The sequence below is a fragment of the Scophthalmus maximus genome, chromosome 13 (genome assembly GCF_022379125.1).
Source record: "Scophthalmus maximus strain ysfricsl-2021 chromosome 13, ASM2237912v1, whole genome shotgun sequence".
Lineage (NCBI taxonomy): Eukaryota > Metazoa > Chordata > Actinopteri > Pleuronectiformes > Scophthalmidae > Scophthalmus > Scophthalmus maximus.
Genome location: NC_061527.1, coordinates 10,454,873 through 10,475,683, shown reverse-complemented (window position 1 = coordinate 10,475,683; position 20,811 = coordinate 10,454,873). Strand labels below are relative to the sequence as shown.

The 20,811-nt window shown below is 39.3% G+C and overlaps 1 protein-coding gene across 2 annotated transcripts; it reads right to left on the bottom strand.

The window, feature by feature from the left end:
• Positions 1 to 7,584: 7,584 nt before the first annotated feature.
• nmur1a (neuromedin U receptor 1a) lies at positions 7,585 to 19,522 on the bottom strand. 2 transcript variants are annotated; one of them, XM_047336675.1, is made up of 3 exons: positions 16,614 to 19,522; positions 11,929 to 12,872; positions 7,585 to 10,104 (listed from the first exon to the last, which is right to left on the bottom strand). In XM_047336675.1, the coding sequence occupies exons 2-3, from the start codon at positions 12,839 to 12,841 to the stop codon at positions 9,719 to 9,721; spliced, it is 1,299 nt and encodes a 432-aa protein (XP_047192631.1). In that variant the 5' UTR covers positions 12,842 to 12,872; positions 16,614 to 19,522; the 3' UTR covers positions 7,585 to 9,718. The 2 variants fall into 2 exon arrangements, with proteins under 2 accessions (XP_047192631.1, XP_035503920.2); XM_035648027.2 differs by having other exon boundaries at positions 11,929 to 19,522.
• Positions 19,523 to 20,811: the final 1,289 nt, after the last annotated feature.

The window sequence follows — 20,811 nt, the reverse complement described above, 5'->3', positions numbered from 1 at the left end:
CTCACCCTAGACTCAACCCTCATCTCCCCTGACGATCTCACAAACCACCTATACTCCATCCTGTCTACTTCCCTTAACACCCTGGCACCCCTCAAAACAAAAACAGTCTCCTTCAACACCTCCTCACCCTGGTTCACACCCGCACTCCGTGACATGAAATGAACTGGCCGCCAACTTGAACGACTTACAAAAAAACAGTCCACCACGAAACATACAAAACCCACATCACTGCCTACAAAGACGCCCTCATCGCTGCCAAATCTGCCTACCTCTCCATCATCTTCACAGACCCCTGCCAAAACCCCAGAACCCTCTTCTCCACAGTGACCAACCTCCTGTAGGCCCGCACCAACTCCCTTCCTACCTCTACCCCTGATCTCTGCAACTCATTCCTCCGGATTTTCACTGATAGAATCAACCTAATAAATCAATCATTATCCCCCATATCACCCCCTGCATCTACTCCAGCACATACCATGGACCCTCTCCTCCCCATCTCCCCTGACCCCCTGACCCCTCCTCCCCACTGCCGCCTCTCCCAGCGCTTTGGGTGCATGAAAAGCGCTTTATAAATCAAATATATTATTATTATTATTATTATATGGTTGTTTGCCTCTATAGCTGCTTTCAGACATGTACTGAAGTTTTGACATTGTCCTGATCTTCTGCCGAGGGGCTGTATGTGAGAATACGCATGTCCACAGATGTTGATCCGGACATTCTCCAGAAATTTTCCTTCAAGCCTCCTAGGTATAATCTCCGGTGTATGTCCGAGTGAGCCCACAAGAGAGTACAGTAGCAGAATCTCTTGAGAATTTTACAGGGAGCAAGTGGGTGCGTTGATGACCTTAAACAAAAATTCTGTCCTGCTTACTCTCTCTTAAATTATAGAATGTTTTAAGTGAATATTATTAATAACTATCACATCATTTTGTCCCCCTCTAGAAGGATGCAGAGGATCCATGGTTATTTTTTTAAGGCCCTGAAGACGCGGTATAGAACTTTACTTATCTGAATTTCGAGGCTGGACAAGAGGCCAGTTTTAAGATGTTTTAGAGGTGTTTTTAGTGAGAGTTAAACTAAATCCATAAAGTATAGGGAACAAATACAGGATTTTGAAGAGATCTGCTGTGGAAAAATGTGGAATGTTGATCAGTGCAATGAGACTTGTGCCTTCTTTCATTCTCTGCCATGTCTTGGCAGAAGTACAGTTTAAATGGGCTGTGTATTGCAATTAGTAGTGTAATATCTGTGGCTGTCTCCTTTTCCATTGCTCAGAGCCCTGCAATGATTATCAAACTCCCTCTTATTAGGTATATTTATAATATATATATTTTAAATATATATATTTATGCTTTAATTGGTGGACTACAGTATTTGCATAAATGCAGCCAGTGTTTTGCTTCACACAATTTCCAGGCTGCATATAAAGAACTGGTGCTTAGTATAATTACAGGTATAATAAGTGAAAAATGATAACTTGCTACAGTTTGATTTTTCTCCTTTTAGTCCCGGAACACTTCTCTTTCCCAACAATATTTGGTAAAAGGACAATTGGATCACCATTTTCTAAAAATTGATTTTAGATGGAGAAAAATGTCTGAATATTCTCAATCATCCAGGTCATAGTTATCCAAAGGCGTCGAATCAGGAGCAACTGGATTCATCTTATCCAAGAGGCTTCTTCAGAGAAATTGGATGAAAGGTGAAACGTCTTCAAGAATCTACAACCAAGTCCAGTTGCATCTGATTCAACAGCCTTTAGGACAGATGGAATAAATTTCTCCTATTATTGTCACTCACTGATTGATGAACACCTAACAGTTAAATTATGGAGTATGTAATCCATAGCTCAATATTACATTTCATCCATTGATAGCACCACTGCAAGAGTAGTGTACCATGATGAAGTATGATTATTTGATTATTAATCTTAATTATTTACCTACACTTGAAACTTCTTCTTAAGTAGTGAAAGAATTCCATGCATGACGCATGTGCACCTCACATGTCCAAACTTGGAACATGCTATACATAGTCAATGTAAAATTTTACTAACACTCATAGATATCAGTCCCCTAAATATGCCAGATTTTTTCATCATGATCCATGAATTATTCTGTGGAAAATTGTGTTAAAGAAATGTCCCATGTCCCATCCTTCCACCAAGTTTCCTCGTTATCAGTCAGTACTTTTTGAGTAATCCTGCTGACAATTTAACAAACAACCAAAGAAATGGACGGGTGAAAACAACCTCCTTGGTGGAGGTAATTACATTCCACCAAGTAATTGTGTTTACACCCTGTCACTCACTTTGTTATAAGGCTGGCAATTGGAACGTTTGTCTTGCTGCTGAACAGGAGAATATTGCTGTGCAATCAAGTTAATGTGTTTGCATTTAATTAAGCTTTTCTAAGATAATGGAAACTGTGGCAAGAAAGTTTGTAGTGAGAATGACTTTTTGAGATGTATGTTACTGAAAATGTGTAGTGATCCTGTCTTTAACTTGTTTTTTTTCTCAATGATCTCCCACTGCTTAAGAAGCAAACTGTTGTCTCAGCTTGTAGTCACCACAGTCCCATAATGCACATTAAAGGCATCTGCCTTAAATGTGTCATAAACTCTGTCATTCTTGATTAGTTCTGTAACACATTACTCCTGTGTTTATTTATCAGAGAGCTGGTGAACCAATACCGTGACTATGTTTTGCCATGTATTTGTGTTTCTGCTCTCTTTGTGTTACTGCTTAACATTATATTCAACTTTACATCTTACAGCTTCCTTTATAAAACGTCAAGGGACACCTTTTTTGTGAACATATAGCTGCTTGTCTGTATCTCCATATGATTAAACGATCAAAATGCACACAGATGAACACATGCACACGATCATAGATTGAATTTAATTCAATGTAAAATATCACTCGTGGCACCTGAGCCAATTGAAGATTGATGATTGATATTTAAATATTTCATCTTTACAACCGGTGTAGTGAGTTATTAATGCTCTAACCATGAAACTTAATATATGAATTTCATATATTTACTTTCAAATCTACTGTAGTGTGAACTTCAACACAAGTTGTTGAGATCATACCTTCATTAGTTTATTATTAGCTATGAAACAGCACCAACTTATCATCTTATCTCATCTAGATATACCTTTTATGTTGTGTTAATGACTAAAGACTTACATATATTAAGGTTGAGAAAAGTGTGCTTGAAATAGCAAAATAATGTAATCATGTTCTCAAAATATTATCTCAAAATATGTGTATTTTGACATGCACTTTAGATTCCACACATAACTGGAGCTCAAAACAACTTGTTCCTTCATGCATATGTGTGGAATTAGACATTTGATTAAATGTGTTGGATTTACTTAAATCCAGCCTATAAGGTAATAAAAGCCTAAATAATTTTCCTCAGTTGGAGTTCTCAGGTGGCCACAGCTTTTCTATTTTTTATTTGCACTTGCTGATGCAAATCCCACCTCTGAGCTTCATTATTTCATTCCTCCTCCACTTGCAGAATGGAACTGCTCGACAGTCCTTGTTGGTGATTGCATAATAATCCTCCCATCCATCCATTAGCTACACCACTTATCTTTTGAGGGCTGAAGTGGGGCTGGAGCCATTCCCAACTGACACAGGTAAGAGGGGCGGTTCACCCAAGGACACGTCAACCATTCATCTGCTACAAAAATGATTGAGACATTAATTGTGGCCAAAAGTGATTTTCTTTTATCTCTAATGAATATTAGAAACTATGCAACAAAAGGCAACTTAGTAGACAATCTTACTTTTTTTTTTAGGTATAAATTCAGGTTACTCATTCCATTAATTGTCATTCAACCTATTACTTTTATAAGATTACTCATTTGTTGATGTAATGCTGATTTTGGTCTTCCTGTGTTCCAGCCATGCCCTTTGAATTGCAACCAGTAGACAAATGTGGAAATGCAAGTACGCTTACCCTTTTCTCAGAGTACCTTCACCTTTGAGCTCAATGAGTCTTTTTCTGGTTTCCATAGAAACATAAAATGGTGACTAAACCACCTAATCTTAACCGGTAAACTGCAGGAGTTGGAGAGGGAGCTGAAAACTATGTGAAATCAGTTGCTGGTGATGTTGCAGAACCTTGCATTCCTGGGTACATTTAGGTGATGATGTAGTTTTTTCTTTATTATATTACTGTAAATCACTAACCAATCAACAGTGCATAATAGATGATAAATACAGTTTTTAATCAGCAGCAATCTAAGAATATCTTTATAGAGCTGTTTTAGCACCAACTTGGTTCGTTTCATTTCATTTGGCAGTCCATCTTGTTGGGCAGCCATAAGGATAACCTCTCTGTTTGAGATCACAACCAAGGTTTTGGGCACTGCACTTGTTTGCTGAAGTAATGATGAAGAAAATCAGAGTAAAGAGGTTTGATGATGAACTAACGTACTGACGAGGGGGTTTTGAGTTCTTCTCTCACTGTGGTATAACCACTAAATAAAAGCCTGCAGCGATGCCCTGAGCTCTCTCATGACTGTGGCAGTAGCTGGAGGGTCAAACACTCTCTGGAAATGCAGACTAGTCCAACTCAATACTCATTTCATGTCAGAACATTTCAGTGTACACGACGTTGCCAATAGCACCAACCTGCATGACTGTATAATATACAGAGAGGAGGAGGTACATTCTGAAGACTATATGAACAGTGATTGCTTCCTAGATATTAACTGACAATTTATGAGGCATGGATTTTAAATTCTTCTCTTACTGTGGTATATATATAAATGGTTGTGTGTCTGTGTTCACAATCTACTGTTAGACTCTGTTTGAGAGTTGTGCCAGTGCATTAATGAGGCCTTATTTTCCAATTTTCTCCTGGGAGAGTTGGCTATGAGCTATTTACTGGAGTGTTTTAGTCAAATCCATTGGTGATAATCTATCTGGGCAATGGGCCCAAGGGTTAAAGCATCTGGCACTACGCAAGACTTTTGTATTAGGACAACACACATTAATCAACTTTTCTTTGAATGTGCCAGGGTTAACCAGATGGCAAATTTTCAGCGTCAGTCCTTAGGCACGGTGTATTTTGGAGAACCATCAACGCAATAAAAGACGCCACAGAAGGCAGCGACACCCAAACACGAGAATTATCAAGACAAAAACACAGGCCATGCACAGCGACTGGACAGTGAAATATACGACAGCAAAAGTCACGATTTTGGTACATACAGTAAAGCAATGCAAGCAGCACAAAGCAACAAGACACCAACCAAAGCCATCTTTTGTTACGTACTGTTATGCAGAGTAGCAATAAACATTGGTCATAAATAATGTGAATAATATATCAATAAATATATACATCAATAATAAAAATAAAAAAATCAATATGTTGATAATACTAAAATATTAAAAGATGCAGATACTGGTTAGTAAACTGGTGTTACGCACCTGATACTGTACATCATGCAACACAAAGACAAGCCAATAAGACAGTAGATGAGACAGTAATAATATACAACAACATGAATAATAAAATGAGTGCTGTACTATAGACAGTTAATAAGCTAGACTTTAACACATTAAGTGAAGGTTTGGTAAGAAGTACAGTTTAATTTCTAACGGCAAAGAGAATAGAATAGCAATGAGAAATTCATTTGATTTTCAAAATTCATTATGCTTTTACTTAAGTGACTCATTCATGTGGACGTCATACTGCTCTTTGTTTTCACAATCAAGGTACGGGATTGTTTTTGAGAGAAGGCGGAAGCTCTCACTTATGACAAAGAGATTTAATTTGAAACCTTGAAAAGCCTTTTGAGGTAATCACACCAAACTACAGCCACCAGTAAAGCACCCTCATTATTCATTTGACCGAGGGCAAGAAGATAACATGTGGTGCCTCCAAGAGATTTTTACCAATGCAACCGTTCTACATGTAGGATTTATTTTTCTCTTGGCGGTTTACCGTATGCAATAGTATCCTGATTTAAGTATACATGAGAAGAATGCATGTGCGCCGTATGAGTGTGGCTGATGGATATTCCTCCTATCTTGAGAAAGATACAGTAAATTAGAAGTGCACAAGTACAATGTGAAAACATCAGATGTTCACATTGGTTGGATGAATCATGGAACACATGGAGATGCAGCCCTTTAGTGTTTAAAAATGTATTCATGAATTCAGTGATAGCACTTGTGTAAGTAGGTGTAATGGTGCAATGAAATTTACTAGATCTACACCCGCGCTAGATGCAGTCATACATATTTAATATGCTCTGCCTAACCACGAGTCCAGTCTCTTCATAAATTGTCAGTTAATATCTAGGAAGCAAACACTGTTCATATAGTCTTCAGAATGTACCTCCTCCTCTCTGTATATTATACAGTCAGGCAGGTTGGTGCTCTTGGCAACACCCTGTACACTCAAATGTTCTGACATGAAATGAGTATTGAGTTGGACTAGTCTGCATTTCCAGAGAGTGTTTGACCCTCCAGCCACTGCCACAGTCATGAAAGAGCCCAGGGCATCGCTGCAGGATTTTATTTAGTGGTTCACTGTGCCTCACTTGGATTTATACCACAGTGAGAGAAGAACTCAAAACCCCCTCGTCAGTACGTTAGTTCATCATCAAACCTCCTTGATCTGATTTTCTTCAGCATTGCTTCAGCAAACAGGTGCAGTGCACAAAACCATGGTTGTGATCTTAAAGATCCTTGTGGCTCTTTAATGGGGCAACAGGCCTACAAGAGCTATTTAGCTCAAATGTGTCTGAAATGAACACTAAAATGATTCTTCCATGCAATGATTGATGTAAGTGACCAGTAGAAGTAGATCATACCAAAGTTAAGTGGATGATAATTTGGTGCTAGTTTTTTCATCTGAAGAATGTTATTTAAGAAAACAAACAACATATATGCTAAGCAGATCGCTGTATACAGTTTTGCTAGATGTTAAAAAAACGTTTAAAAATGAAGATGTAAAAATGCTGATATACACCATATTTTAACTTGAACGCAAAGTTTATAAAATTACCCAGCTGTTTGAACAGAAAACTACACAAGGACAGGGATTAAAAACATAATTTACCATATTAGATGACTGTGCACACAGAATTGCATCGGCAACAAAACTTTGACATTTATCCCTCACCTTGTCAAAGTAAATCTGTATGGGTTGGGGCAATTAACCCATTTCCTAGTCAATTTGACTGATCTACACATGAAAAATGACTGTTGTTCCATAGCTCATTTATGTCAATAGAACATCCTACTAATGATGATGAGGATGCTGCTGGTCTGACAGTGCTCTAGAGATGAAGAGAGGTTCATGCATTACGTTGTGCATAAGGCACAGATGGGGGATTACCCACAGCTAAAACGACCCCTGCTCCCCACCCTTACATTAGGGAAGCGGCATCCATGAATGTGTTTCACAAACGTCTTCAGTTCACTTGTGACCTTTCCACAAGAATGGTTTTGAATAGCGAAGCCAGGTATGACGAATGTTTCCACTTACACCATCATGGCATTCAGTCATATAGTGTCTTATATTGCACATCGGGAGTTGTCTTAAAGGGAAATGTAGGTCTTTTAGAACTTTATTTGTTTAGTTTCGACCATATGATTTACAGTAACTTCATTTCAGATATTTTCGGCTTGTTGAAACACTGCTAGAAGCCGGACAACAAACATGAACAGAGAGCCGATGACACATAAATAAAACAACATCAGACAGCTAATATGACAAAATATGAAAATCTGTCAACACCACTTATTGAGCAGCAGGTTTTGGGACTTAAATCAATATTCATGAAGAAATATAAAAGCATTGTAAATGCATTTGGAATCATTGTTCCTAGCATCATATGTCCAAAATTATTTTTGAACGTGTTTTAATGCATGTTTACAAAGCCCGGGAGATGGGCACTTTTTCTTTTTATAAAAACACATTTGCTGTTTATAACTTTGTGCTAGCAAACTGTGAACTGAAATGCCAATGGGAAGGGGATGGTGCACCTCAGTAAATCGAAAATTACTTCCATCACGCATGCAAATTAAGTAATTTGCCACTTACTGAGGCGCACTCCCCCTTCCCATCGGCATTTCCGTACATGCGGTTCATATAAATATGCTCATGTCACCTACTAAGCTGCATACATATTTACAAATTGCTGCTGGAAAAACAAGCCCATATATTTCATATATCTGACAGTAACATCAACATTTCAACCAAAAGCCACAGTGAACCTCATATTGTTTGTTAAATCCATAAATAACAATAATAGAGATTTGCCAGAATTTACTTTAACAAACACTTAAATACCAATGTAAACATTTCACAGGGTCGACGAGCATTTTTGTTGCTTCAACATAGCAGTTTCAGATTATATGCAGATATACAGAATTTATACATATATATATATATATATGTGTGTGTGTGTCTGATACAAATAACAACTCCGCATACAGTATAGTTTACATCTTACATCACAGACTACTCTAATAAGATATTGAATTTTCCCTCATCTTTCATCCATCCATCATGACGTTTATACACATGGGCCATTTTTACTATGTTTTTACATACATGTTAATGAAGATGCTCCCAGCTTTTATTGTTAACATTTAAAATGCAAAAGCCATACATTGAGTCCCACATGACAAACTATACAGTATAAATATATACCCTTTCAACCTCTTTCTGGCTTGGACCAAATTTTCTCTCAATTTGCAAATTGCTGAATTTTTGTAAACGGTGCTATCAACATTTAAACATAAAATAGTTTTCCAAATGCAATGAAGTGCTTAAAAATATATTTTTTAATATAAATGGCTTTCATACACTGAACATTACACTTTTTCCGAACATGCGGCAAGTAAGCGAGTGAACTTGCTGTAGTTTCACTGTATTTAAGAGCCCCATGTGATTTCTACATCTGAAAATTATTACGATTTAATCATTTCCTCATCTTGAAAAATGCCTTTGTAATTTATACACAATTAAAATTGGCTCATTATATAGGTTGAAATAAAAAGTGATATTAGTTAACTGTCAGTTACTGTCACATAGAAGTTATGTTAGAGTATAGTTGCACTTAACTACTGTACTACACCGGTTTGAATTCACTGATTTACATTGAAAACATTCGGGCAATTGAGGTAAATTTCTGCAGAAATAGAGCCGGAGTGAGTGTTTTTCTAAACATAAGACATATCGCTCAGCTTGTTCGCTGAGGTTAGGACTTTTCATTGGGAAACAAAAAAGAGTCTTATTTCCGCTTGCTTGCTCATGTGCATCATGTCCAGTTTTATATCGTTGTGAGTTGTCATTCATTCATTCCAACTGAAGTAGTGAGTCGTATCTACATTCCTGCACTGTTTCCTATGACTTGAGAGATTTCAAATTTGCTCATGCCTGTTTGGCCTGTGGTCCTGCAAGAAGTTTGGAGTTAAACTTCAGTATGTGATTTGCTGAGTTAGAGATTATGATTTTCAAAAGTAGCATAGTGACACTTACACAGCAGTCTGACAGTTTCTGCAGATGAGTGCCTTTTCCCTGCACTTAGTCTCCCCAGACTATTTCATGTATTCACCTACTGTAACCTAGTTGAAATGGATGTTGATAACAGCTGATGGGTGCAGTGACTCAGAACGGGACACTCTCTCTGACCACCATGCCACCCTCCCAACATAATGTACCCCCTAGACAACCCCTCAAGTTGAAAAAGTCGTCTCTTCTTTCATCTTCGCTTCCCCTTCTTCTGCCTCGGCTTCAACAACAACAGTTCCATTGCTGAGTGGCGCATCACTGAGGGTGCTGCGGAGAGTCACACGGGTGACACTTAGCGAGTATTTCCTGGGAGTGATGTGATGTGGCCGATGGCACATGACCTCCTTGAACATTTCTCTGAAGCGCGTGGACATGAGGTTGTACAGGATTGGGTTGACTGCAGAGCTGAGGTAGAAAAACACTCCAGAGATGATGTGCACATACTGGAAGATTTCCATGTGGTTGTCAGTCCAGTCATTGATGAAACTCCACATGAGGCGGTCGGTGTGAAATGGGGCCCAGCAGATCCCGAAAACCACCACTAAAACAACTGGAAGAACCGCAAAAGAGAGAAAAACACAATGTGAGACAAAGCTTGAGGGGATTTTTAAAGCGGTACATTGATTGATGTTGCTAAAATGCCCCCTGTGTTCTCAATTAAATTGTCCCACTGGGGGGCGGTGTGTCAATAATGCAGAGAATCTCTGCTCTGGGCTACGATTGAGTTCTAACACATCATTATCATACATTTTGAACTCAAAAAGTTGAAATTGAAGTCCTTGTTCATATCATACAGAAACTAAAGGCAGAATAATAATTATACTGTCCTGTAAAAGATTGAAATGAGAGGCCATGTACTGCTTCCTGCAAGCTTTTTCAAAATTAAATTTCAGTTTGACTATAACGTCTGAGATGGTTCTCTATATGAGCAGGACAACGTCAGCAATTGACCCTAACAAGCTGATATTCGTGCATTTTCATGTCCAAGTAGCCTAAGTTCCTTTTTTCAAGGTTTCTATTTTAACAAAACCTTTTACAGCCACAACAATTTTCTTGGCAAAAAATGAATTGTAATAAGGAATTTGCTAATTCCTGAGATCTCATTGTTGATGTGTTGGTTGAAAGGTCCAGACAAGGTCAAGACACCACTGTGAGTACATGACTGAATTTAGACTATTTACAGGCGGCTGTGGCTCAAGAGGTAGAGACAGTCGTCAGCAGTTCGATCCCCGCCTTCCCCCACTCCACTCTTTTGGCAAGACACTTCAGCTTCCGGCAGCAAAACCAGCGTTGTACAAATGTGTGAATGTGTAAATGTGACTTGTATTGTAAGGTGCTTTGAGTCGTTGATACGACTGTAAAAAGCGTCATATAAATTCAGTCCATTTACCACTATTGACTCGCCTGATGCAGAAGTGACATCTGAGGAAGATAAGTTTCACAATTTTTATCATCACAGATCCAATTTTTAAACAGGCTCTGTAATTTTCTAAGTATATTGCAGTGTATTTTTTTTTATATGTATGACTAATTTTTTGACACAGTTGAAAGCCCATTCTCAGCAGCTGTGCCTGTGTGGCCAAGAATCTGAGATCTTGTAAATCGATGTCATAGTATCATATCAGTAATAAGGTATGGATTACTATCTGCACACCATGAAAGACATTAATGTTTCCCTTTGCTTTGACCTTAACTTCTGATTGCTACAAAAGCACACATAGGTTACATCATTAAGCATATATGACAGACTGTGACAGACCCTGTTAGATCTGAATGTGCCGATGTTTGTGATGGAGGAACATTGTCTGTTTGGTTGGTGCCACATTTAATTATGATATTATCGTTATTTATTTGTATACATAAATATGTGCTTTTATCAACATATTAGACACACTGAAACCAATCTAGAAACTGTCCACTTTTAGCATTTTTATTATTTATTTCCATGAAACTAATAATTATTTCATACAACTGGGTGCAGCAGGTGTATCAGATTGTAGTGCTATTTTCAAAACAGGAGGGGTAATAAGGCACTTTACATTAATTTTCATAACAGTTGTTAGGTTTGACTGCTTTCTTGTTTTGATTTTGCAACCAATTAAAAATCCCCATCATTACAGCCCAATGTGATTTTTTTCGCATTGCTTGTTTTGTACATCTATCTTGCTCCTTGAAAGGGATTTGTTGCTTTTCATGGAGAATAATTTAAAATCACAGAAAGTTCTAATCTTAAAAACTCTCACATATTGACCTAAAAGAACCTTGAGTTATACTGAACACTATAGTTGTTGCAACAGTCAGGCAGACAATTCCAAGTAAGAGTAGGGGAAATACTGTTTGTAAAGACAAAGGAAGATGGCTCACAGATACTCACACAACATTTTAGTGACCTGCCTGCGACGTGCCTTCTGCTGCTGTGTACGGACGTTACAGAAGCTCTCCTGCCGGAAACCCGACTTTGCCTCCACTGCCGTATTCATCTTCTCGCGCTTCAGCTGCAGCCCGATCAGCATGTAGAGAACGCTGATGATGAGCATTGGAAGTGCAAAAAATAGCAAGGTGGTCACCTGGATGGTCAGATTGTACATCCATAGTGGTTTCACCAGTGTACAGATCGCAGAGTCTGGTATTTCCAAGTTTACATTCCCAGCTGGGTCGTTGGAGTGACTGGGAAGGATTTGGATCCCATGCAGACTTGTGTTAGGAACAGCACACAACACTGACACACCCCACACCATGAGGATGACCCGTTTGGCATGGGTGCGTGTCACAACATACTTCGCTCGCAGTGGGTGCACCACAGCAATGTAACGCTCCACACTCAGTGCTGTCACGTTGAGGATGGACGCCAAGCATACCGTCTCGAATAGGAAGGTTTTGAAGTAGCAGCCTCCCTTCCCCAGGAGAAAGGGGTAGTTCTGCCACAGCTCATACAGCTCCAGTGGCATGCCGAGCAGCAGCACCAGCAGGTCTGACACCGCCAGGCTGAACAGGTAGTAGTTTGTTGGCGTCCACATCACTTTGTTGCGTGCAATGACAGTACAGGTCAGCACATTCCCCAACACGCCCACCATAAAGATGATCAGGTAGATGAGACAGACAGGGAGGAACACAGAGGATCGACGAGGACCAAGTTTGTTTTCCAGGTACCACGTCAAGCATGCGTCATCCAGATTGATGTGGCTGCTGTTCATGCCAGGGGTCAGATTGGAACAATTTTCCCCTAGAGGACAAAGCCACTCGCCTTTTTCAGCCATTAGATCATAGGAGCAGTTGTAAGTTGACATCCTGCTGATTTAGTCACAGTAGACTTGCTGCCTGAAGGGGGGGGGGTGAAAGTCATCTGAATTTAATGCCATTTTAGATCAAAAGTTCTGAAAAGACTCATGCAAGAAGAAAGACAGTGAATGGTAATGACATTAATGCAAAACTGATTTCTAATTGCAGAAATTATTCTCCAAACTCTGATTAAGATTAGCTCTGACTGCTTTTTGGGCTAAAGTGTTTTGAGTTCACTTCTGACAGTGAACAGAAGACTGAGGGATTGAAAGGGCTTGAATTTGCCATCTGTTTCCTGCCCTTTCAGATGCGCTCAAAATCTTACGAAGCCATGCCTCTATGCTTCAACGGACATACAGGATTGTCTTGGAAAATAATTGGCAACATCAGAGACGCTGTTATTTAAAATACAGTCAACCAGACCAATAACCAGTTAGTGCCACTGTACAGCCTATAATTATTCTATATATAAATTGTCAACAATGAATGGAGCCGTGGTGCAATTTTTTCAAAAGCTACTCTAATCAATATTTGTATTAATATTCTAATAGTAGAAATGAATGAAATTACTTTCATTTGACACGGGTTTGCTTGTCGTCATGTACCCACAGAACCTACTCATTAGTTTTACAGCCTCCAACTCTACTTTTTCGTTCTTGTCTCATCTTAGTACTCAGAGTCGTATATATCTGCAGCAGGCAGCTGTTTTCAGTGAGAATATACTGATGAACCCAGTGTTCTCTACCTGTCCACCAAACGACAGACCGACAACGTCAGGGACGAGCTGGTGAACATGGTGGAGCTTTTAGCAGCAAAAGAGCAAGATACTGTATATTTCTCATGAGCAGGCGGAAGCCAAAACAGAGGTAAAAGGACATTGAAGTGGAATTACAACCACCCAAAACAAGAATCCAAATCAACACTAATCTTGCTCTCTGTGAATGTTTACAGCTTGTTGCATTGCCCCCAAGTGGCCAAAGAAATGCAGGTTTTAAAAATTGATCACAAATGTAAAGAGTATTATAACATAGTATAATATTTCATAGTTAGAGCTCAGTAACAACTAAAAAATAGCTGGGGACTTTAAATTTTAATATATTCCTTATATTACTCAACCAGGAATACATTTTGTTTGATTTGTTTGGTGACTACTGCATCATGGATGAATACATTTATGATCACAGTGCTTTTCTCCATGGTAATGAAGACGCATGTCGCCTGGTGCAGTAGAATGACTGGTTGATATGATGTTGTTATTAGCTTTGGACAATGAAGGTCTATGACACTGAGTATTATGTTTCGGTTTATAAGGCTTCACATGCACAGGCGATACGTCGCTGTTGGCTTTGGTCTTTTCATGGGATTTACTGAGAGAGAGAAAATGTTTGACCTATTTAAGTATTTCTTTCGACTGTCCAATCAGTGGATATGTTTCACTGGCAGGACCACAGTGATTTGAGGTCAGTGAATCTTATCTTATCGCATCGTATCGTATCGTATCTTAAAGGCACCTCAATATGCTTAATAACGCAGGCGTTGCACATTCCCTACCTGGACTACATTTGTTCTGCCAGACTAGGGATCAAACAGACATCCTTTCAGTGGCCTTTATACTGCTGCTAATTACAGATTCTTATTGCCAGCAGGACATGTCCTTGAAAAGTACTGTTACTGCACTTGCTGTTCAGGGAACACAAATAGCAAACCACAAAGCAGTGTGTCATTATATATGAAATCTTTGAAAGCTTTTGAAGTTCCGGTCAACGGAAAGTAATTATAATAATAATGATAGTCATTTGATAATTCCATTGTTAAATATGATATGAAATGTACAGGATTCTTTTCTATATTTTCCTAGTTTGTAATTGCATTGCCTAAAAGAAATTGAATTATATTTTACAGAGGAAATTCTGGGGAGGATTTAAATGTGATGCCATGATATCTATTTTTTTATTTTCAAGACTTTGTATTCTGTCATTGTTGAGTTGATGTAGGGAAAATGGAACTGTTCATTTAGCTGAATGCAAACGTTTGATGTGGGGGTGAAGTGGAAAGATATTCGCACTTCAGAAAATGGAAGGCTTTCCCGCCAGTTGCTGATGATAAGCAGGGGAAAAAAACACAATGATTTCACATTTACATATTTCAGTCAAAGGTCTGTGGCACAGACTTTCTGTGTTTCATCAGGATGCTGCTCATGTCTGTTAAACTAAACTAAAGCCTTCAGTCGTGACAGAAAATGAGCTAACACAATCACCGGTACGATATTGGTGGTGAATTGAAGCACCACATCCATTAAAACAAATAGTATACCACCAAATGCTGCCCTGTGGCTTTTGAGTACAGCCACCTCTGTCCCATGGATTAGTTCACTTGTCAATTAGATTTTCAAGTGTCAATCAGGCCAGTTGTTCCAGTTTGGAAATGTCGGATGCAAAAGCTCATTAGCCATCTGACTTGGCCATATTTCTTTTCCGTATGCTTTATAAATACAGATCTAACATTGTAATGAATGTTTCAGTACAGGATCTAGAGTGCACTTGATGCATTTATGGATGACTCATCACATCATCCTCATGAGCATGCTGCGAGCCACAGATCGCAAATATTCTGGTTTTAAAGTCTCAGTAACTCTTGTTTTCATTTTTGCAGACTACATACTAATGTCTGTGTTCTGTAAGTGCTAAGCATGTTTATCGATGCTCAGATAAGTTAGATAATTATCTTACCAAAGTCAGAGTCATGAGTTGTTTTCACCTAAAATGAGTGAAACTAAGTCCCAACACGCTTTGTCAGAAAACCAATATATTGAATTGTGTGTCTGAAAAATTGAAACATTTGAAGCACCTGGGTGGTTGATTATACCTAAAACATATAGAAGCGTCTGTCTTTTGGTTCACTTTCTTAAGCCCCAGAGTGCAGGCATGTCCGTGCTTCTCTTTTTCTCTTGAAGGATGTCATGAATAATCCAAAACACGTCAGAATCATATGCATTTGCCTTAAGGAAAAGTCGACACAGCAAAAATATCTGGAACAGCTGTTCCAGCTTTTGCACTGCAGTCAACATGACACGGCTCCCTTGAGACTGAACAATGTCATGTCTTTATGGGACCAAAAGGGTTAAAGCACGTTTGGTTATGCAACATGTTCACTTTTGATGCATGTCATCTGCAGTATGAACATGCAGCACCTTTCCTGATTGCCATTTATTTCAAATTGTTTCCTAGATTCCTTAGTCTAATTAAATTTCAGTGGTTTGAGATCAGTTATTTAAAAACAAAGAAAATCCAGTTATGCTGAACCTGGTATGGCTTGAACAGAGGGTCACCACTTAGATAAATGATGGTGACACAAATTAAATTATAGCCTCGGTGTTGATTCTTAAGAAATAATTAGTTCCACGCAGCAAATATTAAAATAACAGAAATATCCAATAATGTGCATTTCCCCTGATATCAAGAAAATGGTATGATATGATCTGTTCAGATACAGTAGATCATGGTTGTATAATGATATTATGTGTGTGTTTTCTAACCTCATAATGTGAAGTTTATCTATTTCAAAAGGTGACACTATTAAAATAACAGTAGCTTCAAAAAAAATGTAAAGGTTGATTTACGGAAAAGTGGTACGTTAATGAATTGATTAATTACACAAAGAAATCCACCAGGATCCTCTCACTGAGTGATTTCAAGAGGAAACAGCTTGGATTTACAGTACAGTGATTATTAGTCCAGAACACTTAATATCTAATTTTCCAAAGAGAATAAATCGTCTTACCTCTAATGTGTCTCCCTTGTTGTTATTCCCCGGTGTAAAGGCAGATTAGTGTCTTGAGAGAGGTTTTAACAATGAGCCGCTCTCTTGGTCCACTCTACTCCCCCAGTCTGTTGCTCCTTCTCCACAAGCCTCACTTACGATAACAGACACATACATAGCGTACAAACACACATACACTCTCTCTCGACCCTCTCTCTCTCTCTCTCTCTCTCTCTCTCTCTCTCTCTCACTGTCATTCACCCTCACTTCCACCCTCTCTATACAGATATGAACATGTAGACTCTAAAACATTCATCTATAATACTGCCCACACTTACAATATAATAACTGTAATGTTTATAGGCTAATGACATGCTGTGTTTGCCTTTCACATTAAGGCACCACTCGTTCACTGCTGAGACAAAGGAAAAAGAACCATCTGCATGGATATTGAGCTTTCAACTCCACCTTGCACATACACAAGGTGGAGTTTCCTTTGGTCGTTGACGTGACAGGAATGAATGGAAGTGAATCATTCATACTGCAGTCAATCAACATGTATGTCTGTTTATCGCTTCATGAGCTATAGAGATCTAGTGGTATCACTGTGCTGGCATCAGCATTTCCTTCACTGCAACTTTGGAAAGAGAAGAGTAGTTGCAGGACATGGCCCGGCAGCTGTCACCATTGGTTCTCACTGGTGGAGAAGCATTGCACCATGATGCAGGAAGCGCCAAGACTTTACACAAATTCACGGGGCCCAAGTATTAGGAGAAGACGTGTTGGCAACTTGTTTGCGACCAGAGGGAGAGTCAAATGTGCACCTCCCTCTCATGCACTCACTTTTTGGAGGCATTACTTCAGGTCATGGCCATCTGCCCGTCCCTGTACTGTTTCCAGCCTCTGTGATCCAGCAGTGATGGTTCTGTGCTGTTGTGCATGACATGGTCATTGTGGCCACTGAGTACACATTGCCTAGATCCCCGAGATCACCAAGCAAAAGTCTCCTCCCCACTAAACCAAGAAAAGTTTCTACATTAGGTTATGGTGCCTTCGTTCATTATAATCCTGTTGTCTAGAGTTCGCTACCACACGAACAAAGGTCTGCTACAACATTTTCTCTTTTAAAACTTTTCTTTTAAATCTTTTCTGTCGCCTCACAACAAGAACCAGGGCTTTTCTGTGTGGAGATTGCATAGTGTCCCCGTGCGGTTCTCTCTAGGTACTTCGGCTTCCTCCCACAGTCCAAACACATGCAGATTTGTGTAAGGTGGATTGGAAATTCTAAAATTGAATGTTGTGAATTGTTGTTTGTCTCTGTATGTTGCCCTGTGATGGGCCAGCAACCTGTCCATAGTGAACCCCGCCTCTCGCCTAATGTTGGCCTTAATGGATAAAGCAGTGACCTTACATATCAAATATGCCAGTGTCATGTTCACTGAACATGTAATCAATGGCACAGTTGACTCCCACCTAATTTGGGGCTGACTGATTTCCTTCTAGGGGGTAATGGGCCATAAAGAGAAGGCACAGTCAGAGTAGGTGGTGCTGGCTGGTGACAAACAGCTGGCTTATTCTGCCCCAGAAGTGTAAGAGGGAGTTTGCTGTTTTCAGATATGCACTGAACTTTTTCTGGAGTAGCTGGATGTGAAAACCCAAATCAAGCATAGCGTTAGCTCAGGTAGGCCACACAGTCAACCTCAGCCACGGTGCCCTATCTGACCTAAGCAATGTGCTGGGTTTCTTTTATTTGCTGCTCTCCCTGCTTCAGATTCCGTGAAGGCTCATGGAATGGTAGGGAGCTTTGCTCTCCCTACTTCAGGCTTTCCACCTATGAATGTGGAAGGGCAGGGAGGTCACAGAACAGAGCCATAATGCCAAATATAACTTTTTTCAATTATTGCAATCTATTGAGTTTGACTATAGTGGACATGACTGAAATGTCCACAAATGTTGCTCCAAACATTTTCAGGAACATATCCTGCCAGCCCTTTCAGAAGATTCAGTGCGAGCGAGTGGGCGTTCTGCCCAGACGCCACCCCTTGCTGGAATGTTCCAGAAATGCTCCTGAACGTGTCTGACTTGGACAATGTCCTGCAAACCCAGGAAAATGTCCGCTAAACTGGGTGCTGACACAGGGTTCATTTCTGAAAACAGCCTAGAATATGTTCAACCCGCCCCTCTAGAACTACAGAGTTAGAGTGCTACTTGGTGCTGCTAGCTGGTTGCAGTGGGTGGTGGACTTCTGTCGTGAATCGAAATTTGTAAACAAAAAACTTAAAATGTAACTGGCCTTCAAGGACAGTGGATTTGATACCAGCACCAGCAGTAAACCATTTGTTCCATCCTCCTGGGCTACAGAAGGCAGAGGTATCCATACCATGTACTAGCCCAAAGTTAGATTAAAATTAGAAATTATATTTCTTACATAATTGCAATACAACTGCCTGGCTGTCATTTTCCAACCAACCCTCAGGTTAACTCATTGGTAATCAGTTGCTCATTTCTTCTTTGATGGCTCAGATAATTAAAATGTCCTTGTGATACATCATTAACTCCTTATTCAGAGTTGTGAAGAAAACTTTTTCTTTTTTTATAATTCATCAAGTCAATGGGGCAGGGAAATTATTTCATTTCCAATCCATACTGCTAATTAAGAGATTAAGACTGCTGCACTCTCTGAATAATAATTACAAAGAAGGTGGAGGCAAGATGATTTAATGCAGTTTACCTAACAACGCATCATGCAGACTTCTTTAAATGTCTTTCACTGCAAGCTGATTGTCTATTGAGTGATCAGTCTCAGGTTGGTACGTAATTTAATTGCCTGGCATTTTAAATTTACCTTCAGGAAATATTCCTAATTTCAGGCATAACATAGGTAGCTGATAAGAGTGAATTATTTAATAGTGCAAGGATATCACACAGCATTTCTGTTTTTCATGAATAATCTATCCCTGCTCAGCAGATGTTAACCTGCACAGGACTGATGCATGTTAATACGTGACCTTTTGCTCTCTCTCTCTGGCACAAAAACACACATCACTTTCACCAGGTTTGACACGGATTCATACATGAGCGTAATATTGTGTACTTAATCCAAGTGCATCACTTACATCTGCTGAAACGTATCCTGTTGATTATTAATGTGAAGACATTATAGCGCATTGAGATTAAGTTATTCCATCGGCACTTCATCGTCCGCAGGATCTTGAGGAAAAGGGAGGACGCTCTTGTATGCATATTTTTAAATAATATCAATAATAATGAGAATGGGAAAAGCTGAGATAGACATTGGCAAAATATGGAGCCCAAGCACAAATAGCACTAACAAAACACAAAGGTCCATGATTGCCAATGCTGCTGCTAACCACCTATCACTGACAAACAGCCACAGATGAATATTTAGACGTAAATTTAAGTGGCACAGGCACATTTCAGTGAAGAACTTCAGTGAAATCCTGAGGTTGTTAAGTTATTTTCTTGTTGTATATTCTGGACTCAAAAAAGTATTTGGTATAAGAGTTTTTTTGCAATACATGTAATAGATCCTAAACTGAATTTGGTGGTGACCTGAACTAAATACAGACCTTTGGAGAGGGAAAACGACGCATAGAGGCGCTGACAAGCTGAAAATCAGGACATCTAGCTGGAAAGGTAAGTATAGCTCTAACAATTTACCACACTGCGTCGTGACAGAAAAATAAGGCTCAGCAGTTGATTGGGGCACACACACACACACACACACACGCACACACACACACACACACACACACACACACACACACACACACACACACACACACACACACACACACACACACACACACACACACACACACACACACACACACACACACACACACACACACACACACACACTCAGTGGGGAGTCTACTGCATCTACTCTTTTTACTGTACTGTATATCCTTGCAGCACTAGCACTGTGAAGCTAGATTAAAGTGATCCAGGATGGTAGGTGTAATAGTTTTATGTTCCCTGTGTCACATCCTGCAGGGAAGACCGTCCTCCACCAAAAAACGACCAGCGAGGTTGCTTTTGAAGCAGCATATTACGACGTATGATTTCGTTTTAAAGCTAAATCAATTAACCTCATGATAAAAGGTCAACTATTTTGTTACTATATGTTACTGATTTGGAAAAATAAATTACCTCATTATCATTCCAATAATGTTTGTTACATTAGACATATTGAAAA